The sequence below is a fragment of the Zootermopsis nevadensis genome, unplaced genomic scaffold, assembly GCF_977971745.1.
Source record: "Zootermopsis nevadensis isolate Lab colony 2312 unplaced genomic scaffold, Znev_1.0 Znev_ptg000023l, whole genome shotgun sequence".
Taxonomy (NCBI): Eukaryota; Metazoa; Arthropoda; class Insecta; order Blattodea; family Termopsidae; genus Zootermopsis; species Zootermopsis nevadensis.
The window spans coordinates 7,475,993-7,501,953 of record NW_028259155.1 but is presented as its reverse complement, the minus strand read 5'-3'; the positions used below and the strand labels follow the sequence as shown (position 1 = coordinate 7,501,953).

At 38.7% G+C, this 25,961-nt stretch overlaps 2 protein-coding genes across 7 annotated transcripts; both read left to right on the top strand.

Annotated features, from left to right (window-relative positions):
• Positions 1-1,130: 1,130 nt before the first annotated feature.
• LOC110831906 (uncharacterized) lies at positions 1,131-10,495 on the top strand. 4 transcript variants are annotated; one of them, XM_087354661.1, is made up of 5 exons: positions 1,131-1,312; positions 4,736-4,868; positions 5,908-6,021; positions 7,010-7,180; positions 8,426-10,495. In XM_087354661.1, exons 2-5 carry the CDS (start codon positions 4,773-4,775, stop codon positions 10,493-10,495), a joined length of 2,451 nt encoding a protein of 816 aa, XP_087210787.1. In that variant the 5' UTR covers positions 1,131-1,312; positions 4,736-4,772. The 4 variants fall into 4 exon arrangements, with proteins under 4 accessions (XP_087210787.1, XP_087210786.1, XP_087210788.1 ...); XM_087354660.1 differs by having other exon boundaries at positions 1,131-1,577; XM_087354662.1 differs by having other exon boundaries at positions 1,131-1,727; positions 7,028-7,180.
• A 94-nt stretch (positions 10,496-10,589) lies between these two features.
• On the top strand, positions 10,590-25,568 carry LOC110831918 (uncharacterized). Of its 3 annotated transcripts, XM_022068429.2 has the most exons (9): positions 11,287-12,117; positions 12,364-13,552; positions 14,767-14,906; positions 17,969-19,303; positions 19,916-20,123; positions 20,948-21,051; positions 21,993-22,180; positions 23,530-23,641; positions 24,634-25,568. In XM_022068429.2, exons 2-9 carry the CDS (start codon positions 13,507-13,509, stop codon positions 24,856-24,858), a joined length of 2,358 nt encoding a protein of 785 aa, XP_021924121.2. In that variant the 5' UTR covers positions 11,287-12,117; positions 12,364-13,506; the 3' UTR covers positions 24,859-25,568. The 3 variants fall into 3 exon arrangements, with proteins under 3 accessions (XP_021924119.2, XP_021924120.2, XP_021924121.2); XM_022068427.2 differs by lacking the exons at positions 11,287-12,117; positions 12,364-13,552; positions 14,767-14,906 and adding an exon at positions 10,590-10,802; XM_022068428.2 differs by lacking the exons at positions 12,364-13,552; positions 14,767-14,906 and having other exon boundaries at positions 11,282-12,117.
• The last annotated feature ends 393 nt before the right edge of the window (positions 25,569-25,961 follow it).

Below are 25,961 nucleotides of genomic sequence, written 5' to 3'. Positions count from 1 at the left end.
GGTTATTGGTTAGGAGGCCTGAGAGAGGAGGCCACTGGGAAGACTTAGTTGTTGATGGGAGGATAAGGTTAACCTGCACCTTTGGGAGATTGGAATTGATGGAGTGAACCGTCTCAGGATGGAGTCTGGTAGAGGGATTTTGTGGACATGGTGATGAGCCGTCGGTTTCCATAAAGAAAGTAGGCTATTCCGTGACAGGCCGAGTATACAGTTGACTTTTCAAAGAATTTCCTGCACCATAGAGTGAGTATTTTATGGGCATGAAACTTTGTCTCTTCCACTAAGGGAGGGATGCAGATTGAGGGTTTTTGAGAACAGGGTGTTGTGGGGAATGTTTGCACTCAAGAGGGTTAAACTAGCAGAAGGTTGGAGAAAGTTGCATGAAGAGGAGCTTCAAAAGTTTTATCCGTCGCGAAATATGAGAATGATCAGGTCGAGGAGGATGAGGTGGGCAGGGTATGTAACCTGCATGAGAGAGAAGCTTGTTAAGGCAATTCATACGATCTGAATGCAGGACTGTTCAGACGAGTTAAAGCCTGTGGAACGCTGTATGCCTGTTGAAATCTGAACTAACATAACCAAACTTGGCAGTTGCAGCCTGTCTAGGAGAGTCTAACCCTATCCAAAATGGTCTGCACATTTCAATCCTGAGTATCATTTAAACATTAAATTTTAAAGTATTTGTAATTTTTAAAGATGCAAAAATGTCGAACCCTGCAAAACGTAGAACATCGCGTTCTATCGAAATTATGTTAACTAACTAGATGGCTTACCGAATCCGAAGGTTGATCACAGAATTAACCAAAGCCCTCCACTGGACTCTGGCTGGGCCAACAAAATCCAGTGTCCTTCAACTCCTATCTCCCATAGATCCCGCCTGACATTATCCTCCCATCTACGTCTAGGTCTCCCCAGCGGTCTCGTCCCCTCAGGCTTCCCAACCAATACGAAATTATGTTAACTTACAGATTTTAAAATTATAAGAATTCTAATAATTTTCAAGCTTCACATGAGTAATTTCGTGCATTCGACAATAAGTTTCGATACGGTAAAAGTTGGTTGCTTGTGGGTAATCTTTGCTCTTTACGTTTCCTACCCTGTCCAAGCGTAGATGTTCTTTGGCATGTGTCCCAGAATTCAGTATTAGCTAGCGTGGGCTAGTGTGTTGGTTTAATGAGTTTGGTGGCTGGCAGGTGTTTGTGTTCGTAGAATTTACAGAAAGTGTTTAATATTAGGCAGCAGTGTGACCGCAAATAGCAGTTTCAGTATAATCGCGTCAACGTGGTTACAATGCGCTCCTCGTGTAATTAAGGTGAGAGACCACAAAAGACATATTCAGTTTTGTCGGGAGAAGCTTGCAGAACAGAGCTAGAAATAACTGTGAGGGACGCAGAAAGGTGTAAAGAAGAAAAGAGTTTCGAAGCTTCGTAAAGTGACATATAACAAATATCAGGAGAGACAGAGAAATCGCATTCTTGGAATGCAAAGAGAAATATCGCCAAATGGACTTTGTATATTTATTTCTTGTTGTGGCATACCTGTTTCTGAAGCTCTGTGACTTCCGACTTCTTGAGGAGGTAATTTTTGTCGTTCAGGAAGTCATCTGTGTATTTCCTCTCTCGTTTTTCGTTCAGAGCATTTTGTAATTCGCTGCACACACATAAAAAGCAGGAAAAACATATAAATGTTGTGGAACAGATAACCTTAGAGACCCAGGCATCTACAAGGTGAGGATAATAAAATTGATATTAGGGGGAACAGATATGGTTGGAACATAACCTCCTCCAGTTATGCGGTGTCATGTGACTTTATATTTTATGACAGTCTCACAGCCTTTGTGAATAAATGTGCTTCCTTACACAAAGTTGTATCCAACATCGTTCTCCTGTTTTTAAGTCCACACGTAGACGAAATTATTGTGCATGATGATGAGTGTTTGTTGCGAATTAGTACATCAACTAGTGACCAGTTTTTTTTTGTGTTCATGACAGATACTAGAGGAAAAAAAATGTTGGCACAGTGAGACAATACATCAGCTATTCATGTACTTCTAGATGGCGTGTTTTTTAGTAAGGAGGGTTTCATTGCATAATATTCTCATTGAGTTTGGCATACCCAAAAGAGACTGGTTAAACTTTTTAAAATGTGTTTCAATGAAGGCTGTAGTCCATATATCTTTCTTTTGGCTTAACCAGAAGATGCAGAACATGTAATGCAAGTACAGAACTTAATTTCACGTTTAGATATACCTGAAGCCTAGGAATTGTAGGAGTGAGTTGAGGGGTTTTCTTATCTTGCTGGCTTGGATACTTTTGTGTCATTATTTAAACTTTTATTTGAAGGTGGAATTTTATTGAGTGACTTGAAACCTGAATAGTGTACTTCCCTTTGATATTTATTCAAAAGGAGGAGTGAGAATTTTTGTCAAAAAGAATCTAAAATTCAATCAGATTTAATGCATCACTGCAATGAACAAGATATAGAATGCTGTGTTGTGCAACACAGGTGATTTTGAGATATTCTTAAACAAGTTAGGAAGCATTATAAATTATGTTTATAAACCTAGGGCAGAATTTGTAATTTATTGTGTCAAAATTATCTTACTGAACGCTGCCACAAACAATGTCTGGACTACCTACTAACATCCTTTAATCTGATGTCAGTAGTTCTCCCCAAGAATTGAAAATTACTCCAGCACTGCCATTGATAGTGTTTTAAAGATAGTTCTAGGAAAGATCATATTTCTATAGAACCAGTGACAAATGGGCTCTCTGATCATGATGTCAAACTTTTAGTTATAAGAAATATGAAATCATTCTCTAATTATCGTAATTACAGGAAACAATTCAGACCTATAAATAATGACACTATTAAGGAGTTTATAATGCACTTAAATAATGAAAACTGGGAGTCATTATTAAACAGACATGATGTAGATTCAAAATTTCTACATCATGTCTGTTCAATACTGGGTCCCAGTTTTCGTTGATGGATTACTAAGGTTATCGAAACATCCTGTATGCATAAATGAGATCGTTACCTAAATTTCTGAGCTGTTAACAGCCAAATAATGAAAAGTCACAACAGTAAATATTGCAAAATAATAATTCAGATCATTAAATAGGCTGAACATATGCCTTACTAAAAAGAGATATTAGTCAGATAACAAAGTAAAAACAGTCTGGTAAAATTGTGGAAAAGGATACATGTAAATATTCTACAGAAGAAGTGACTCCATAAATAAAGGTAGAGGATAATATAATCAAGAATCCTTAACTCATACCAAATTCTTTCAATACTTCTTAACAAATATAGAAAGAATTAACAGTGACATTACAACCATAACAACAGAAGATATAACAAAGTACCTTGCTGAAGCAATCCCTGAAACCTTTCCAAAATTAAGTTTTATGCCCACAACAAAAAAATTAAATGAAAAGTAAAATAAATTCTCTCACAGACCACTTTAGTGCTCCTATAAGTTGTCTGTGCAATCATTCAATGGCTGTAGGAGCATTCCCAGAATGCCACTTCCATTCCACCTCATCTCTTGCACTGCAGCAATATCAACTTTATATTTGTCTAGTTCTTCCTTGAGCCTTGCGAAAGCGCCTGTTTTTCGTAAGCTTCTGATGTTCCGTGTAGCCAAAATCATGTCCTTTTTCCTTTTCCATGTCGTCTACCACGGGGTCATGTTTCCGAGGCCTCGTCTCAAGAGTGTCTGAACGTCAGCTTTTCCAGAATTGGGTTGTTGGCCCAATGTGCAACCCCATCTTCCTGGAGGACCAGAAGTTTTTATTCAGGCTCATGTATCACAGACAGTGGAGAATAGAAATGCACAGAATATTGTAGTTCTAAAATTTGAAAGGAAGAGATAATTAACAAAAGTAGTCAGAGATATGTCCGCGAGAGCTGTGGGTTGGCACATTAGTTGTGACTGCTTTGATAACTTATCTCCCAGACTAATGTTAAGCATGCATCAGGGTAATATAACTGTGAAAAGTGTTATTAGAGGGGTACTTTTGATCAGCCATATCCAGAAAACTAAGACATTACTTTATTTATGATTATTTGAGATGAATGAGTGTCAGTTTTAATAACATGGACATTATTCTAGAAGGTGGAAAATGTTAATGTCTTTTATGTTACTGTTTTGTAATGAAGTGTATAGTTTCTTTAGTTCCTCCTCCTCTCTCTAGATTGACAAGTTTTCAGATGATAAAAAGTCATGTTGTTCATTCTTACTTTTCCACTTCTGCAGGTGCATTGGCACGGCCTTCAAATAACTGAAATATCTATTTTACTATTTCCAAGTGCAAGTGTCTTTGGAGTGTGTGATGTTACTAATCTTATTATTCTGCAGTTGGGTCACCTTAGATCATATTTTCTGTCACTTTTCATTGTGATTCTGTAAACTTTTCATCATTCCTTTTCAGGCATGATCTTTGTGATATGTCACATATTTTAATAAATTATGTCTTTTTTTTTCCTCCATCCTTTAGACATGTTAGTCTCTGTTGTATTATTAAAGAAGTCTGATAAGTGGTGGTCTAGGGTCAAGTTATTGAAGTTGCAGTATGTCTGAATGAAGGGTGAATGCCTATTAGAAATAAATCCATTTTACCTTTAAACTTTGTATCGTTAAACACCTCCTGTAATCAGTGTTTCCTTTCACAACATGGAGAGATATTCCAGGTTAGATACAATTAACAGAACTATGAATTTATGTCTGTAGGTTACTTGCAACCCAATTTCCTACATAAGCCAAAACCATGATGTGTGATGCAGTAGTGCAGTCTCTTGTAATGAGAGTACCACGAATTATACTGCAGAGATGTGATACAATTCCATCTCTGAAGGAGACCTTGGTGAGTATTTATGTATGAAAATTAATGTAATCGATCAACTTATTCACTGAACTGTCTTCTGTGTTGTAGCACTGTGTAGTCTCGTAGAAGTATACTGACATTTCAGAGGACTTGCTGCATCCGTTATCAGGGCAATGACGATAGAGGCAGCTAGTCACTCTGAAACATTAGTAAACTTCTACCAGACTGGATGGCACTACAGCCCAGAAGACAGCCGTGTAAATACTCGTAGCTATGAGAACTTTAAAAACTCTAACTCACTCACTGAATTAATTATTTTGTGAGAAGAATGTGTTATTTTTTAATTTCTGTCTCTTCAAGTCTACAGGAATATTCGTACATTAGATGGGTTTAGTGAATTCATATTGTGAATTTCAAGTAATATATTTCAGTGAGATTGAGTAAGCCCTTATAACTTTCATCTCATGCATGTGTCAGTCTGATGACGTTCACAGAATCATAGCTTAATAAGTTTTCCATTACAATAGGTGAAACTAAATCATAGGAACATTAAGAAGTTCCACATTGTAATGATTAAGTAGAGTTTGTCACATTTCTCAATTATGCAGAACAGGACAAAACTACTTTCAACTGTGTCCAGGTGAAACGAATTAGTATCTTATATAAAATGCTTAATTGATCAACCATAAAGCTTACTTAAGATATGTAACTCTTAAAGGGTTGTGTCTGTGGGGTACTTTCTTAACAGGCTATGTTCTTTGCCTTTACCGCAGTAAGTTATTCTCAATTTCTTGCTCCAACAACACAAGGTTAGTGAGGTTTCAATATTTCCAAAAAATCTCATGTTTCTGAATTTTTAATATGAGAAATAATAGTGAGATAGAATTTAACCTGAAAACACTTCATGTTAGTTTGAGAGAATTCCCTATTATATTTTTGAAGCCTTGCATATAACTTGATTTTAAAAATTGCAGCGTGGAATCCTCTATTATACATGCAGTCTCTTTGCTGCATATCTTTAGAGTATGTGAACTGTGTTATCTGAAATCATTATGTTTAATTGATAATTCTACTGCAGAATATTGATATAATCAAAAGAGAAGATGATGTGGATGTTTTTGGTGAAGAAGATTCCACTCGCATGATACCTGATGATTTTAACGCACCATCCACAGTAAAGAATGAACCCAAGGTAAACTTTGTTTTCACCTGATTTTTGTGTTTCTTATTTGCATATGCACTTACGTGCATGTATTGTCCGCGAGCCACGAGACAGTCGTTGCTTGTGTGGCAGGGGGAAAGTCGGATCTGCGCATGCGCTGGTGATGTATTCCTTACCTAAGAACATTGTGTCGTCAGTCAGTCAGTTAGTACATTAGCTCACAACGTACGGCCTGTATAAGCTGCGGTTGTATTTCGGCCTGCTAGTAGCACAGAATTCTACCCCACCTCCTTGAAAGATATCAGGTCTACTCTCGTGGCTCGCGGACAGCATGTGCTTGCATTCTTACAATATAAGTCAGTCTTAATATGACATCCAGTTTTGAGAGTGTGCAATGCTTTCATTTGCATGCAGCAGGTATAAAGAAACAACATATTTACTGTTTAATAAATTTGATCTCTTATGCTCCTGTAGTCAAGAAATCATCAGTATGAAGATTTCTGTCTTCTGGGTTGTTGCGCTGTGTAGTCTGGTCGATGCTAACCAACGTTTCAGAGGTCTCAATTTGGCATGTGTTTCTTTTTTGTGGGATGAAGAGCAGATTCAATTTGAGGAATACTTCCTGCCGTTCAGTTCGGAAAACTTTATTCTTCCCTCCCAGTTTCTGAAACTGTACAGATGAAAATACACTATATTTTGGATATGACCTTTTTCTGGGCTGCTGTGCCACATGAACTAAAAAAAGTGACTGATGTTTCATAGCTGCTTACTTCCTCCATCATGAAGGTGATTTCATGGTCAACTAAGCAACTATTAGCTTCTCAAGAATTTTCATGGAGTTTCTTGTGTTTTTATGGAGCAGTGAATAACAAATTCCCGTATTTTGTGTGTACCTCCTGTGTATATTCTGGGTATCATTTCATTATGAACTTTTATTCTTTAATGGTTTTTTCAAGTACCCAAACATTTCCTTGTGATAAAATTTAGATAATTAATATGCGTGATGGCGGTTTTACAGAACTGCATCGGTTTACAGGAAGTTGTATCGGATTCGTATGGTGAAACGTGTCTAAGTTCTCCCCATGATGGGAGTCGGCTCATCAAAGTAAAAGTTGAAGATGTGACAGATATAAAAGTGGAAGAGGATCCTGTGCAAATAACGTTTCCAACAGTAAAGGCTGAGTGTGAGGTGAGTATAGTGTAATGAATTCTCAGGAGTTTTTCTAACAACGTGCATGTCTTGGTCAAGAAAATGAGTTTGGAAGTTATGGAATGAGATTCTGGGGAGTACACTTGACTTAGGCCGGGCGCAAACGGAGCCTCTAGTGGCTAAACACGACCACTAGTGGTCGCCACTTTATGCAGACATTTTCCCCAACCGCGCGTCAGTAGCACAATGGACTCCGATATGGAAGCATTGGTCGAGATACTAATAATACGACAACGCTGACGTAAACAACGACAAAGACAGCACCATTTTTGGATACATCCAATATTGCGAACTTGCAGTGGATACGACCATTTTGCTACGCTGTTTGAGGAGCTAACGAGGCACGAAGATAAATTTTTTAAGTATTTTCGAATGAGTTTGACAACATTCAATGAATTATTGTCCTTGTTACAAGATCGTTTAAAACGCCAAGATACCATCATGAGAGAAAGCATACCTCCTGCAGAAAGACTTACAGAACAGCAACTGACCTGACTGCCCTGCCAGCTGTGTTGAGGGTAGTGGGTGGCTACGTTTTGCGCGGCGTAAACAGTGGTCGGAGGCAGCCACAAGTAGCGAGACACGGCCACTACGACCGCCGTGTCTGTGCTGAGTCTATTAAAACTCCATACAAGATACAGTCTGCAGCTTGTGGCGGCCACAAGTGGCTCCGTTTGCGCCCGGCCTTAAGTGATTTTATGCTATTCCTTGCTTCCAAGACATAACACCCTTGAACCTAATAAATATCTGCATATTATTAAACAGCCCAGTCGTTGTGTTTCAAACTCCAAGCGAGACTAGAAATTTAGCTTTGTACAACTAGCCAGAATCTAAATGAAGTAGCGCATTTATAACATCTTGCTATCACAATGAGTGAATTAATATGTTCACCACCAAGTTCAGATGCAGACCTACTACAGGATAAGAAGTAAATGACCTGAGTGACTAACAATCAAGGTTGCAGTATAATTTGAATTCTGAGACTCAGGTTTGGGTTCAAATGCTGCAGACTGTCGTCACATCCCATACTGAATGAGCTGTTTTAAACCAGTTTTCGAGGAGGGCTAATGATTTTTCATTATATATAGCAGACTTTCCAATAAATTATGGCCGTGTAATGAGTGTGGTTTTATGTAATACTGATTGATGTTTAACGCCTTACTTTCAACTTATTTCTTTCCTTTCATTTTGTTTAGCATAATTTATTTTCCTTTCTTTTAACAGAGTCCTTTGAATGAACATCAACTTATGCATGGTGATGATCATCCATATTACTTTGATATCTGCAATAAAGCACCCGGTCAGAATACTGTAAAGATCAATGAAAGCATACATGCAGGAGAGCGCCCATATTCCTGTGATGTATGTAACAAAGCATTCAATCAGATGAGTATTCTGAAGATACATCAACGCATACATAGTGGACAGCGTCCATATGAGTGTGATGTGTGTAATAAATCATTCAGTAGAAAGGATGACCTCAAGATACATCAACACATACATAGTGGTGAGCGCCCATATTCCTGTGATGTGTGTAATACATCATTCATTAGAAAGGATGACCTCAAGATACATCAACGCATACATAGTGGTGAACGCCCATATTCCTGTGATGTGTGTAACAAATCATTCAGTCACAGGAGTAGTCTGAAGACACATCAACGCATACATAGTGGTGAGCGCCCATATTCCTGTGATGTGTGTAATACATCATTCATTAGAAAGGATGACCTCAAGATACATCAACGCATACATAGTGGTGAACGCCCATATTCCTGTGATGTGTGTAACAAATCATTCAGTCACAGGAGTAGTCTGAAGACACATCAACACATACATAGTGGTGAGCGCCCATATTCCTGTGATGTGTGTAATACATCATTCATTAGAAAGGATGACCTCAAGATACATCAACACATACATAGTGGTGAACGCCCATATTCCTGTGATGTGTGTAATACATCATTCATTAGAAAGGATGACCTCAAGATACATCAACACATACATAGTGGTGAACGCCCATATTCCTGTGATGTGTGTAATACATCATTCATTAGAAAGGTTGACCTCAAGATACATCAACACATACATAGCGGTGAGCGCCCATATTCCTGTGATGTGTGTAATACATCATTTATTAGAAAGGATGACCTCAAGACACATCAACACATACATAGTGGTGAGCGCCCATATTCCTGTGATGTGTGTAATACATCATTCATTAGAAAGGATGACCTCAAGATACATCAACACATACATAGTGGTGAACGCCCATATTCCTGTGATGTGTGTAATACATCATTCATTAGAAAGGGTGACCTCAAGATACATCAACGCATACATAGTGGTGAGCGCCCGTATGAGTGCGATGTGTGTAACAAATCATTCAATCAGATGAGTAGTCTGAAGATACATCAACGCATACATAGTGGTGAGCGCCGATATTCCTGTGATATATGTAACAAAGCATTCAATCAGATGAGTAATCTGAAGACACATCAACGCATACATAGTGGTGAGCGCCGATATTCCTGTGATATATGTAACAAAGCATTCAATCAGATGAGTAATCTGAAGACACATCAACGCATACATAGTGGTGAGCGCCCATATTCCTGTGATGTATGTAATACATCATTCAGTAGAAAGAATGTCCTCAAGAGACATCAACGCATACATAGTGGACAGCGTCCATATGAGTGCGATGTATGTAACAAATCATTCAATCAGATGGGTAGTCTGAAGATACATCAACGCATACATAGTGGTGAGCGCCAATACTCCTGTGATATATGTAACAAAGCATTCAATCAGATGAGTAGTCTGAAGACACATCAACGCATACATAGTGGTGAGCGCCAATATTCCTGTGATATATGTAACAAAGCATTCAATCAGATGAGTAATCTGAAGATACATCAACGCATACATAGTGGTGAGCGCCGATATTCTTGTGATATATGTAACAAAGCATTCAATCAGATGGGTAATCTGAAGACACATCAACGCATACATAGTGGTGAGCGCCCATATTCCTGTGATGTGTGTAATAAATCATTCATTAGAAAGAAAGACCTCAAGATACATCAACACATACATAGTGGTGAGCGCCGATATTCCTGTGATATATGTAACAAAGCATTCAATCAGATGGGTAATCTGAAGACACATCAACGCATACATAGTGGTGAGCGCCCATATTCCTGTGATGTGTGTAATAAATCATTCATTAGAAAGAAAGACCTCAAGATACATCAACACATACATAGTGGTGAGCACGGTGAGCCCCAGTGACTGCACGTGCAACTGTGTTCAATTGGGTGACAGGCTTCGCATGTGACAACGAAACAGTGAAAAAGAGATCCAGCAGTGGTCGTCCCAGAACATCATGAACTCCGCAAATGATTCAAAGAGTGTCGGAACTGATCCCCTGTGTGGTCACCGATTCCCCTATAGTGACGCCTTACATGATGCTGTCATGGGGTGGATACGAGACACCCCCAAACAATGGTTTCGTGAAGCAATACGGAAATTGCCAGAGACCTCCAGGGAGAATATGTGGAACTGGCCGATGTGTAACCTGGGAGCCACCACCGTCGAGGTTAGTCTAAATCATTTGTATTTTAAAACACATTGTAGACCTGTAAAATACATTCTAAATTTATGTAATTTATATAGTACTGTAATGGAAAAAATGTGCGAGTTTCAAGAGAAATATTTTTCTTTTCGCACCAAAGAATGGAATAACCTCATTGGCTGAATCATTATTTGTACGCTTCTATCACTAATAGTATTGTCATTAGCAGTTCAGCGTTTGAGGTGTACGGACGCGTGTGTCTTTTGTTCCTGCATTCGCTGTCTCATCGTAATTCTAGCTACGAGTTGACGCGAGTTAAGTAACTCCCGCGGCCACCACGCAGCGTCGTCAACCTCTGATTGGAGTGCGTAACTGTGTCTCACTTCCAATTGTTTCCCGTTTTAGTCCAGAGGTGACATCTGTCGATGTGGAAACAACACTTAAAGAGGCTGGTCTGCACCAGACTTAAAAGTAAACTTGACTCATATGCGTCATTTCATGTTTTGGTTAATTAAAACGACTTTCCTTTAGTTAATAACACTGGTGTGTGGCCGAATGGGTGCCTCATTGCCCCCTTTTATGGTAAATTGACTCCTGATCAAATGCATTCCTTCCGCACTCCTGGTAAAACTATTACAGTAAGTGCTTTGTCTGATGGTAATATACCTATTGTGCCTGAGGAAGTCTCTGTTCCCCAATGATTATGGCACTGGACTACTGTGATTTTGACATCTTTTATCAAAATGTTAGACGTCTGCGGACAAAATATTGCTATTTCTTTAACAATGCTTATGATAACAAGTTCGAAATTTATTGCATTACGGAAACCTTGCAAAGCTTGCAATGTGTCCTACACAGCTGTCGTAGCCGTAACTATATTACTCCATTCGTCTTCGATAGAGGGAGCTACAGAGCAGAGACTGAATGCAGTTGAGTTCAATAATCGATCTATATTTCAAAGTCGAAAAACACTGGTAAAATCGATTTGTCAGAGTCATGTTATATATCAATCGATAGCCAGCTTTTTTCTCTATATGGTTACTGGAGCCAGAATACATAAACTACAAGGCCAGTCGCTACGTAGAAGGAGAAATCTTAGCGCGCATTGTGCGAGCATGCTCGGCACTCCATGCTATGGGATGATTACGTCATGACGGGCGATGTTCGGCACTCCACGCTGAAGGGTTGCCTTTACCCAGATGCAAAACTTGGACGTTCGCCCTCCGGTTCACCGTACAACCTTCCTGTGTTCTTACAAGTTTTGCTTTTTCTATTTGTGGAAAGCCATGTTTTGTCCAGACACGCCAGGCAGATACAGAGCATAAGAAGAAATATCCCAGTAAGTAATTAAATCTCTTTTAACGTCAATAAGATTCCAAAAAATTTACCCGAGAATTTTTAGAAACATAACCGATTCAGATTCATTTGAGATTGACTACTAGCGATTTTAAGTAAGATAACTGTTTCAGAATCTTTATTTTTTAGTGACATATTTTAAGATTTGAGTCGATCAGAGCTGGAATGACATAAGTCAACAAAAGTACAGAAGGTGTATTTTTTCCTTATATTTCGATTTCATCCCCAGCCTCACCGACGCGAAAACCCCTCAAAATCTTGTGGTTGTGTACGACTTGAAGTTTCTTCAACCTCGATGCTGAAGGTAATCGAGTGATTTGTCTGTGAGGACCGAAGAATTGTGAAGATAAAATTAACTAATACTCTCTGTGGTGTTAATTTTCTAGTGATGTGTAGTGTAGTGAAATCGACTTTCCTGTGTTACATAATGTGTTGAAATTTTATTTGGAGTGTACTGTACGCGGCCTGCCTTCCAGCAAACTTCTGGTAAGTGACTCGCTCCGAGGTTCCAATTCACAAAGTTCAGCGGCCAAAATTCTGAAACTGAAGCTGACACCCCTCTAGCGCGTTCTACGGACGGGTCCATCTCACACGACCAAAATGAGTCCTTTGCGCATGCGCCAGGAGTTCTCACTCGGCCTCTACATGACGTAGTTCTACGTGCCTGGACCACTTTCGGCTCCGATGCTGGAAGACATCGCCAGATATCTCACCGACAGTTTTCTGAATGAGGATAATCAAACTCCTGTTGAGAAACTTCAATATCTGAGCGCAAGACTTGGTTTTGATATGTGTCCTTTATGTCAGTTTTCTTTGCACAATTTCACATCCGCGTTACGACGTTGTTCTGAAATACGATATTTGAATTCTAATTTTTGTTCAGTTCCTCGTTTAATCTCCTAGATATAAAATGCATTTGAATCATTGACTGAACAAAAGACAACGGAGGAAAATCGGCTGCGTACTTAAATATAGACGATCTAATTCATTCGTCAACTCAAATAACAGTATAATAATAAATAAATATAACCTTTCTATTTACAAAAAGCACAGTTCAGGACGTGAAAGTTACGTAACAATGTACTAAAGGCTTGGAATAAACACTCCGGATATTTGTTCTCTATGGATTATCCTTTACCAGCTTTAAAATTTCTGATTTGCCTCTAACAATCGCCACTTGCGCGTAACCAGCTGGCATTTGTTTCCTTCCGCCGATAAACATAAGAATTACGATTGTTTACGGCGTGGCGTAGCAGGGTGAGGTTATGTGACGTAATAATAGGCATATAGCGAATCTCGCTGTTGTAATAAAATCTTACGTTGCCGAGAGACAACTTATAAACAGTGTGTGAAAAGAATTCTGTGAGGAAGAATGTCATTCTGCAAATCCAAGGTTCCAAGATTTCAGAAAGAAATTAGTAAGTACATTAACGCTCGTGTCTTTATTACTAATTAAATATTTATGCATTTCATTGTGTTGATTAATGTGTTTTAATATCGAAAATATATCGATAAGGAATTTCAAACTTCACGTAGCACTTTCATATAACGAAGCTTCTAATACAGACAGCTTCAGAAAACGAAATACAGCTGGAGAGTTCTCTAAACGTGTTTTTGTATCGTCACGTATAATTCCGAAGCACCGAAGATCGAGATTTGTAAAAACAACAATTTTTAGAAAATTATTTGTGTGGATATGTAACGTGTTATCTTACTGTGAGGGAGGAACTTACATTGCAAAGTTTGAACACCGAGTGTTGAATAAAATCTTATGATAATTAACTGATTGATAAAGAATGAACATCAAGTCACCAACAACTGTTAGAAAAGTAAAACGCTGGCTAAGATTGGGGAGAATTTTGGTATGAACGCATCTTGAAGCTAAATTACTTGGGAGACCAAAATTAACAAGGGAAGATAGATTCTGCTTTATGAGGGTAGGAGATTGATTTCCAGTAGTGGGTTTTGGTATTCGTGGTGCTTGAAACTTTGGGGTCTGCTCCCAAAATGTTACCTGCATGTTTTGTTGCCTAATTTAAGTACATAACCAAATTTGTCAACTATATTATTATATCGTGATTGGTCCTATGACGTGCCAATTGTTCACGAAAGCGACAAACACATTACGCAGTCATCAATACGTGAAACCGGTGAGCATTACATTCTCACTTTCGTCTTTATCAACATAACAACACACGGTCACGTCTTACAGTCGACGATACCTTGAAATCGATTAAATACGATAAAACTGCGTTACCGCTGGGCGTGTCTGTGTCATATTCGCCCCACCTCCTAACCTCATTCCCTCCTGAGACCAAGCATCTGAGCTAGAATTCGTCATGGCGTTCCTGTCCCCCTATCCCAGTCACGTGGCGCTACCATTTAAACAAGGACGACACTAATTGACCTTGAATTGGTCATTGTTAAATAATGCTCTAAGTTGCTTCCTTAATTAATGATTCTTAAGTTTAGGTGTTTTCAGACACTCATGATTTGTGTTCCTTCTTCAGGAAGATAATTTTTCACCTCCATACAAAGCTCGTATTACTCATTTTTAAATACGCTCGCCTGCATAATATGAGTTCAATTCTAAGTTTCAAGCAATGTGATCTATTCTGTGATTCTCCTTTAGGCTGTGCGCCCCCTGTAGCGTCGTATGAGCCGAAGTATGACGTCAATATAAAGGGGTATGTAACATACGACACGCAGTTGAGTGCCCGATTTGACGAGGGGCCATGTTGCTTTCAAGACGAAGTCAGAACAAAGTCAAGGGTAACTATTCTCGTGTAATTACCTCCAAAGAGTAGGGTCCTACATCAAAAGATGACTGGTGCTCAGCTGATAAATAACCCGAAGGTTCATTGCAGTGTTCAAAAGAACATGCCACTGTCATTTCAGTAATATTTTCTCACTTATGATAAATTCTATAAAGCTGTCATGTTCCTTCAGGTTTACCTCATGCTAGCTGCCATCACACCCTTCTTGATCTTAACACCTTTTTGCATCCTCATTATAAATATTATGCTTTCTTTGCATTATGTGCACAAAAGGAAATCATAGGGCTGTTATGTCTGTCCACCCTTTTACAGATTTTCATGAAATTTGGTATGGAAAGTGTACCCCAAATTTTCCCTTATTCAATCTACTAAATGGCAAATATGTAAGATGATAGTTATAATAATTCTTTTAAGTCGCACAAACGAAAGTTCTGAGACGCATGAGATGGTCCAGCACCTTCCAGTGCACAGAGTGCATCGCGTCCCGGATGGGGCTGGTTAGAGCTGGAGAATTACATCGGAGACAGTTCACGAGAGCAATGACAGCGACCGAATATAACTGGCTCTTGGAATTTTATTCTGTTGTATTTTATTTATATTTATATTTGCATTGAGCTGAACAGTCTTTTGCATAAGTATTGGTTTAGGGACCTTGTTATCAGAGAAGTCACTTCAAACATTTAACCCATTCAATCCAAACTTTTCTCAATGTGTAAGTTACAATATATATACAAACATATACACATGCATATGTAGTCATGTATACATGCAGAATGCTGACCTGGTAAGATGATCTCTGTACTTCAGTACAAACTGCACTTTTCCAGTCTTCTTCCTCTGTGTTTCTTTTCCCAGAGAATATAAAATTAATGCATAATCGGGCAGTAACATCTTTTCTTACATATGATTCATCATGAAACTACTGCTGAATGATTTCTGAATAAATATAGCCCTTTGAGTCTACAGCAAAAGCTGTAGGGAAAATTTACTTTGAGTTCAAATCCATCTAGTACAAGTGCAAGTTGTGAAGCTTCTTCTATTATATTTCCTTAATTTTCTGTTACTTAACCTAACTTAACTCCAAATGAGTGCGATCAATCTTTTTTATCCAGTGACTGATACAGAGACGAGTCAACAAGAATATTTTCTTGTAAACTGTCTTTTTGGTACTACAGCTAATGAATTTGTTATGTCTAATGATTTCTGGTTCTGTTCTGTATAGCAGAGCCTGATTAAGACCAACAAAACCATCTTAACTACCATGAGTACACACCAAGGTCCCTGGACATTTGCTTGAATGTGAAAAGAAACGTAAATGAAGATTAGTTGTACAGAATGGAAAACTGTTTAGCCAACGATGAGGCAAAGGTTTTCTACTATATGTCGCCATTCATAAAACAAAAACAAAAATGTTAAAAATGTCATTCAGTCTCAATTAAATCTGCTGGTAAGAGTAACTTAAAGAGTACTAAAACTTCAATAACGAACGTTAAGACTGAAAACTTTTCTTATTCCTCTTCTGTGCATTAAATTCCTCCAGTCTTACCATTACAAAAAACCTTAAGCGTACTCCCTGAGTCCCAGCTCTACAGACCCAGAAGAAATGCAGAAACTCTGATGTGATTGTAACGATGAGGAGTAAACGTGTCTACTATTCAGAATGAAATTACTGACTAACGTCACCTTTGCTTCGCCTGTGAAGCCTATATTTTGATTTACTTTAGTATTTGTCAGGTGTTCACAAAGGAGAACATAATTTACTGAGGGAAAATTGTGTCCATGTCACAGAGCACAGGTCGAGACAGCGTTAAATATTGTCAGGGCGGATAATTGTGCCATACAGCAGATTAGCTCCTCTCTCTCTCTCTCTGTGCCTCATACCAGAGGGCTGAAGAGTTTGGACGCGAAACTGCACTGAAGTTTGATCTGTTCAGATCGAGAATGTTCACATGTGCGTTGGTTACGAAGAACGTTATCTAGGATGAAGTGAATGAATATCCTGGTGTGTGACTGTGGCCCTTAACACGAATTTCTGTGTGGCCCTCACATGGACACAGCAGTGCTTAAGAGACCTGGTGGTTATCAACATTTCAGAGAAATATACCAGCACCATCTTCTGGACAGAGATGTAATGTTCATAACCACCTAGAGGACCATGACGGGGACATGCTAGTCTGACAGAACTGGAGAACGCAATGGCTCTTTCCCTGAGGAAAATGGGGATGGATACCTCATGCTGTTAAGAATTTATGGAGCTTTATACATTCACTGTCACACTGGTCTTTATAGTGTGCTTCAGAACAGGGACTTTGATGTTTTAGATGTTCTTCATGCTCTAGCATGAGCAAAGAACTGCTTAAGGACCCATCCATAGCTGTTTGTCACATTTTTTTCTTAGACAGAGCCACCATCATTGCCTGTTACGTGATGTGAAGAATGTCTTTGGAATTTTTGGTGCATTCCTCTCAATACAGTGTTTACCTACTGGTACTTGCACGCCATTTGTAGCACATACATGTCCTTCCATCTCAATGCATGTACCTGATACAGTGTCATTCAGTAACATCAGGACCAACCAAAATACTATATTATACTAGGTTCACTATATTATTACACTTGAGAGCAAACAGCCTCGAGTCAAACTACCATTAAATTTGACCGTAGTGGAAACTGCAGTGAACAGAATCTGTCTTCACCGGATGAATATCTGTTTCCAAGGAGATGAAGTGAAAAACAGATATAACATCATCTATGATAAACAGAAACTGTGTAACTGACAATCAAATAGAAAAGACAAAGACATAATATGAAACATTCTGCTGGTTTATTTATTATTTTCTTGTAAGATTTGAGGTTTTCACAGCGATGAGGATGAAGATTTTTTCTTAAACAATTATGTCTTTACAACAGTTCCATGGAGTTATCTGGAAGGAACAGTTGTCACAAATTGGAAAGAATTTGGCCGTACTACTCACCTGAAATGAGGAAGAAAGTAGTGGTCCCTTTGGACATCACGTACTTCGGTTTTCCTATATCCTACGATCTTATTTCTTTCAGATAAACACTGGAAGAAACAAAATTCGGAGTGGAGAGAAAAGAAATTCTACCACAGGAAGCTCACAAAGTAAACGTTACGATTCATCAAATGCACAGAGAAGGAGGAAGACTTCAGATCCAGCTTCAAGATCTAGTTACGATTCATCAAATGCACAGAGAAGGAGGAAGACTTCAGATCCAGCTTCAAGATCTAGTTACGATTCATCAAATACACAGAGAAGGAGGAAGACTTCAGATCCAGCTTCAAGATCTAGTTACGATTCATCAAATACACAGAGAAGGAGGAAGACTTCAGATCCAGCTTCAAGATCTAGTTACGATTCATCAAATGCACAGAGAAGGAGGAAGACTTCAGATCCAGCTTCAAGATCTAGTTACGATTCATCAAATGCACAGAGAAGGAGGAAGACTTCAGATCCAGCTTCAAGATCTAGTTACGATTCATCAAATGCACAGAGAAGGAGGAAGACTTCAGATCCAGCTTCAAGATCTAGTTACGATTCATCAAATACACAGAGAAGGAGGAAGACTTCAGATCCAGCTTCAAGATCTAGTTACGATTCATCAAATACACAGAGAAGGAGGAAGACTTCAGATCCAGCTTCAAGATCTAGTTACGATTCATCAAATGCACAGAGAAGGAGGAAGACTTCAGATCCAGCTTCAAGATCTAGTTACGATTCATCAAATGCACAGAGAAGGAGGAAGACTTCAGATCCAGCTTCAAGATCTAGTTACGATTCATCAAATACACAGAGAAGGAGGAAGACTTCAGATCCAGCTTCAAGATCTAGTTACGATTCATCAAATGCACAGAGAAGGAGGAAGACTTCAGATCCAGCTTCAAGATCTAGTTACGATTCATCAAATACACAGAGAAGGAGGAAGACTTCAGATCCAGCTTCAAGATCTAGTTACGATTCATCAAATGCACAGAGAAGGAGGAAGACTTCAGATCCAGCTTCAAGATCTAGTTACGATTCATCAAATGCACAGAGAAGGAGGAAGACTTCAGATCCAGCTTCAAGATCAAGTTATGAATCATCAAATGCACAGAGAAGGAGGAAGACTTCAGATCCAGCTTCAAGATCAAGTTATGAATCACCATACATACAGTGGAGAAGGAAAGCTACCGATCCAGCTCCAATACAATCTTATAGATCACCATATGCACAAAGGAGCAGGAAGACTGGAAATTCAACTGCTACAGCTCCTAGTTCAAACACAACCTCAGAACCTTTCTTGGACGAGAAAGAGCTGAAGCACTTGGAAGTACTTTATATGGCCAAAAAGAGGACATTTTATTCGATGAAGATAGAGTTGGTTAGGAAACAGGTGAGAATCTCTTCTAGTCACTGTTTATTTCATATTAAGCATTCTTTGTGTTAAGGACATGAAATGATAGCACTGTGGGAAGTCAGTGTGTCCAAATTCCATCCACTACATTTTTCATTTCTAGAAGCGTCAAAATTATGTTTATGGAACTTACAATTTGGGGATGACGTGGGGGAAATATACTAGAAGCTGTTGGGCCAAACTATTTAAGACAGTGGTTTGCCTCTCAGTGCTGATACACAGTTGCAGCACTACGTGGTTCATGCGTAACCAGCTTAAGAGTCGTTGGGCAAACTATTATGTTCTGTACTGATTTAATTAACCACAATTTTATGTCAGCCTTAAATCTGACTTTATGCATTGCACACAAAATGTGTCATCATATACAAAACTAGTCCATGATATGAAATGTGTTTGTCTCAATCACATTAAAATCTGCAACTTTTATTTCAAACACCTTATGATGTGACTAGTTTATCAAATAAAAATAATGGTGTCTGCAGGATCAAACGAGTATTACATTTATATTTGCAACAGAACGCCTGTATCTGCAGCATATAATTCAATTGGAAAATGGTGGTAAAGTAAGCATTGTGCATGGTTTTATTTCAGAATAAACTCATAAAATTTTACTTCAGCCTTGCTAAACTTCATCAGAGGATACTCAAAACAACAGGAAATGATATAGGTCTTGTACAGAAAATTAAAATAATTAAATTCTGTACCGTGTGTACTGCACAGCCTGAAGACTTAGAACGCTGCGACAAAACAACAGATGAAAGGTCAAAGAGAGTCAGGTTCAGTCTTGATGCCATCACAGGTAAGTCGACGCATTCACGACATTTCTTCACGGCAGTTTCCGGAGAATACATTTTTTGTGTAATATGCTAATCTCAAGCTATATGCCATCTTGAATGAGTTCCCATTTCTGAAAGCTTCTCCTGCTGCCATCTTCAGTAATAATTTACATAGTGAACCAGTCATGACTAGGTCAGGATATAAATCAGGGATCAGTCTCTTAGTGAGTTATGAAGTCAGTCAGGATTAAATAAAATTAGTCAGCCTAACTCTTAAGTGACTGTGCATCAGTAAGATAGCCAATCATCTCGTCAGTAAGTCTATTACTCATAAAGGCAGTGAGTTACCAGGCCACAGGGCCAGTTAGTCACTGAGTCAGCAGTTCAGCCATCTTAAATCTTAACACAAGCTTGATGCAAACCCAACACGACAATTCTTTGTGGTTCTCTATATAAATTTCTTTCAGTCTTGTTTCTCTTGTTCTTACTTTCTTGCGTCATCATATTACCATAAGTCCCTTCAGGCAAGTGCCATTACCGTACCTTATACTCGTCCACATTATCACTTGCATCCTTATCCTGCTCAAGTCATTGATCATTCTATCATTTGATGATATAAAGTTTGCATTACAGACGCCATCATTAAACAGAATACAAATAAGTAAATAGTTTTTGCTGCTTTGATTCATGTCTTCTTATTACATTCATTCTTTCTGATTTGTTTCTCTTTCTTTCCTTCATTTACCTTCTTTCTTTGTTTCCCTCTATATCTTTCTTTCTTCATGGACCGGCATTCCTACAAAACTGAGTTCTTAAAAATATTGTTACACACGCAACAATGTTGCAGGTGATAACCTCCCTGGGCTTGAAGATACAGATCTGACCGAACAACCGCAGTCAGACGCTGATGAAGTGGAGAGTACGCAGGACAAGGGCAGGAACATGGAGGAGGTAACATTAACAACACACAATATACTCAATTCCACTTGGAGGTCTGGTCAGCTTCATGCTCTGACAGTTTTACCCTGGGGGAAACAACTCTCCATCAGACTGGATGGGAGGCTGGGTTTGCCCCAGAAATGGTCAAGACACAGTGACATAAATACAGAAATGATCTTCCATAATCTGTCAAATCAAGGGTTTGCTCGTCTGTTAATATACATCTAGCCACATTTCTGAGAAATTTCATCACACCAATTGTTTGTTATTATTTCATTGCTATTGTCCGTAATTCCGAGATGACGTTTACAATTTTACGATAAAGTTCTGTGTGTATCTTTACTGGAGTCTGCAGTGGCTGCGCGGTCTGAGGCGTGGGCCTTGTGTCGCTTGGTCGCTGTGACCGCGGGTTTAAATCCCACTCAAGCCATGGATGGTGTCCTGTGTATGGGTAGAGGCCTTGCGACGGGCCGATCCCTCATCCAAGGAGTCCTACAGAATGTCTTTAGATCAAGCTAACGAAACGTTGGGACCCGCAGTGCTCAGGCACTTGAAGAAGGGTCGTCCCAGTATCCAGTGTATCTTTCCTTCTCTTTTTGATGTCCCACATATTTAACTAATTTTGTCTCTAAATTTCATTTTCACACATTGAATTGTTGTATCACAGACAATGTGATTTACTTCTTCCATTTATTTATTACTTAGAGTGAGTGTTGATTTTGCAGGGCGTTTTCCTATTGAAAGGCATAACTTCTATCTTATATTCCTATATTGTTAAATTGTAACAGCTTGTTCACGTACTTCCATCTTTGTTTTATCAACTACCACATCCTGTTTGCCGAAAGAACAAAACCATTCAACCAAACGCCATTAAGATTTAAATACAGTGAAAAATGCTTTCTTTAACTTATCTAATTAACTGATTCCAATGTTTTATTCTTTTTGCTGCATAGAGTTCAGAGGACATTCAATTAAGAAATGCAGAACAGAAATTAATTGAATCACAGCAAAATCTGTATAGAGGCGAATATGAAGTGGAACAGGATTCTAGTAACTACAAGGAAAAGGAACTGATAAAGAACGGGGCTGCAGAGGAAGAATGGAAAGAAATTAATAAGGAAGAGGACCACCCTGACTTGAGGTTTGTTTTGCATCTAACCCCAATCCTTTTCACCTCCTATATAATATAATCCAAATCTTAAATATTTTTTCCTAAGTAATTCCATGGCACAGTTTTACTTTAAAGATCAAAACTCATCTGGTCAAGAAACTCCTTGTGATCATGCATTGCAAAGTTTCATCAATGTATTCACAAAAGTCCGTAACTTGATTTAATCCTGAATTAATTTATTGAAGTTAACGTCTTCATACCACATCCAAGTTTCTTTTAAAATCATCATCTCTCAAGTATTATCTCCATGTTTCGATTTTCAAATTAAACGTTTGTATGCATTTCTTGTTTTCTGCACATGCGCCACGCGTCTCCTCCTTCTGGATTACAGACCCTAGTAAAATTAGATCACAAATTGATCAGTGAAGATCTACTTAATGTCAATTTCTCTGTTACTTCATCCTACCCAGATGTGTGTTCTTGAACACCAACAATTTTCCCTTGCTAAGTTAGACATCCGCCAAAACCAAAGAGAAAATAATAATTTTATTGTGCCTAATTTGTACTTTTATTAGCACATGATAACATAAAGATTTGGAAAACTGTATGATAGCAGGCATGTTTAAAATTAAATCTGTCCTCAACTACACAGTGCTTAGATCCTTTTAATTATTAATGTCATCCCCAAGTTCTTAAATTGTCCCACTGCTAATATGAGAAACCATCATAGGACAAAATCCCGAGACAGTTCCGCCTACCTCCTATCTCACCAACTTACTTTCTCAAGGTCAATCTTAATGGTACCTTCCCAGCTTCCAAGTGGCTATCTTCAAAGTGGTTTACCCATCAAATTCTGTGTGCATTTATTATTTCTCCATCACAGCCCCATAAATTTCACTACACTTCCAGGGTTACACAATATAAAAGTCACAATGTTCTGCATTAGTCCAATGTCCAAATTTTCCCACTCCCTCACTGTTTCGTCCTGAGCACTTTATTTTCAAACACTGATAATTTACATTCTTCCCACACGGTACGACACAAAACCACAAAACTGTTTGGTTAACCATAATTTCTTCCAGCTTAGGATGGTTTTTATATCTCTAATCCAGGGTACCAGGCCTTAGAAAAAATGTAGCGGACATTTTAATTATGATCTTAAGATTAAATTAGATGTTTGCGTCATCTGGATCTCAATATGTAGACACAGGTTCTATCCCACGGCAGTACATGTGGAAGGGACAGGAGGTTATGTTCCAACCATGTCTGTTCCCCCTAATATCAATTTTATTATCCTCACCTTGTATATGCCTAGGTCTCTAAGGTTATCTGTTCCACACAACATTTATATGTTTTTCCTGTTCTTCATGTGTGTGCAGCGAATTACAAAATGCTCTGAACGAAAAACGAGAGAGGGAATACACAGATAACTTCCTGAACGACAAAAATTACCTCCTCAAGAAGTCGGAAGTCACAAAGCTTGAGAAACAGGTATGCCACAACAAGAAATAAATATACAAAGTCCATTTGGTGATATTTCTCTTTGCATTCGAAGAATGCGATTTCTCTGTCTCTCCTGATATTTGTTATATGTCACTTTACGAAGCTTCGAAACTCATTTCTTCTTTACACCTTCCTGCGTCCCTCACAGTTATTTCTAGCTCTGTTCTGCAAGCTTGTCCCGACAAAACTGTGTATGTCTTTTGTAGTCTCTCACCTTAATTACACGAGGAGCGCATTGTAAGCACGTTGACGCGATTATACTGAAACTGCGAGACCTTTATAAATTGTAAATTTCCTTACTTTATTACATCTTCTATTCTGTACTTTATTCCTCACTGCTTCAAGTATATTACTAGACACATTGTTCCGACACTTACATGTCCTCATCTTGCCACAGTTCACAGGCAAAATTATAAATTTCTTCAAAAGGTTTGGGCATACTGATTAAACAATACATACTTATTTTGGTGGTGGGGTCAGGTGGTAGACCTGAAGGCATTCAATGCACTGAAATTCCTGAATACTCGCCACAGTTGAGTCACAACCCTAATTCCACATCATTTAAATTTACTATGAGACTGGTAATTTAAACACTCTCCATATACGTGTAAAGTTAGAACGCACTGAATGTTCCAAGCAACATCTATTATTAACTTTTATGTAAAGGGTAAACGAGACGTTGCGTTGCCAGTGAGGCTATATAACACACCATGAAGACAAATGGGGGGACCGGAGGTAAGCTCCACACATTCTCAAACATCACAGGTGAGGTGTCCCTTCCATACACTGGACACTTTATCTCAGGAAAGTTGCATCTGGTATCAACTGGACAAGATGGTGGATTACATACTCAAAAAACACATGTCCAGTCTCTTCTGAAGTGTTTTATTTAATACATTCAGTGCCGTAAGGCATGAGCTGATCTAAAATGCAAAATATATTAAGTACTTACACACCTGATGTTCATTTTCAATGTAAAGGAGGAGAATCTGACAGAAGAGGATGAAACCAAATATTCATCTCCAACAGCTGAAGGAAGGAAGAGACGATGGACTAATCTGTTCAAGATAAAAAGCTGGAAAATATGGAAGAGAAAGGAGAAAAATTCCAAACACCCTTCAACGGATACTGAAATGACGGCTACTAAATCAGAAGAGTTACGTCTGTTCATGAAGGCTGAAAAAGATTATTCGAAGAATGACTGAATCTCTGGAATGTTGTGCTGCGAGTCTAGTTAAAGTTCGTACTGACATCTCAAAGGAGCTTAGTGCCTCCATCATCAGGGTGATGAATAAGCTGTGGATAAAAAATTGGGTTCAGATATTGGAACAGGTTGGGTGGATCAAGGCTGTCCTCAGGAGTTCTTCCATGGTGTGGAGAATTCCCCAGCTGTCTTTTGAGCGAAATGGCCAGATGTTGAAAGAAGTGGCTGGGGAGGGCGGGCAGAGAACTGATGGCCTCCTGCTAAGTGACGTGGAGAAGGCTCTCAGTTCTCTGCCAGAATCATAAGCTGAGGAAGTCTAACAGGGGACTGCTGGAACTCTGAAGGCCACCAGTAAGCCCAAGCTTAACCTGTACAGAGCCAAGTTTCTACATTTATCGACCATTTTCCTTCCATATCCCAACCATTTACTATCCTGATGATGGAGACAGTAAGCATCTTTGAAACATCAGTGAATTTTGACCAGACTACATCGTACAACATCCCAGAAACCATTCATCTAACTCAGTGGTTCTGAACCTTTTCTTATTTACACATCAGTAAAGAGAAGTGTCAGTTTGTGAGGACTAACTTCTGCATATTTTACAGAAAAAATATTAGTCATAAAATTAAATTATTAGTAGCATGTTAAAATATGTTTATTTTCAACCAGCTGACCTTGTGGGAGGAATATATGTGAAGTAATTTGAATAAGCACTGTGTTGTCAATGTTGGCATTACTGTTCCTTAATCCTGATACAGGCTGAGAGTGAGCTAAGTTATCACAAATGTCCCATACTCTCAGGTCAGTGTATGCATTAAGGAATTAACAGAAATCGTAATTGGCTTACCTAATATGACCTGTGTGCTCGTTCCCTCAACCAAATGTTATCCAGGCAAGGCTCAATGTTGTTTAACAGGACACGAAGTGAAGTTCGAATATCCACGCTGTTTTGGCTTCTACTACGTTGTGAGCATTGCATTTGTTATGTTATAGGGTACAAGGAGCAGATACTAGCTTCCTGTCACTTTCTCACTCTCTGGTCCAAACACACTCGATCTATTTTCCTAACTTTCGTGAGCGAGAAGAATTTACAAACCCACACA

Coding starts and splice junctions, on each gene's coding strand:
- LOC110831906 (XM_087354661.1), top strand. CDS start 4,773: ATGATGTGTGATGCAGTAGTGCAGTCTCTTGTAATGAGAGTACCACGA. Junction 4,869..5,907: donor CATCTCTGAAGGAGACCTTG/GTGAGTATTTAT, acceptor ATTCTACTGCAG/AATATTGATATAATCAAAAG. Junction 7,181..8,425: donor CAGTAAAGGCTGAGTGTGAG/GTGAGTATAGTG, acceptor TTCTTTTAACAG/AGTCCTTTGAATGAACATCA.
- LOC110831918 (XM_022068427.2), top strand. CDS start 10,590: ATGAACTCCGCAAATGATTCAAAGAGTGTCGGAACTGATCCCCTGTGT. Junction 22,181..23,529: donor GAGGACCACCCTGACTTGAG/GTTTGTTTTGCA, acceptor ATGTGTGTGCAG/CGAATTACAAAATGCTCTGA. Junction 23,642..24,633: donor TCACAAAGCTTGAGAAACAG/GTATGCCACAAC, acceptor TTCAATGTAAAG/GAGGAGAATCTGACAGAAGA.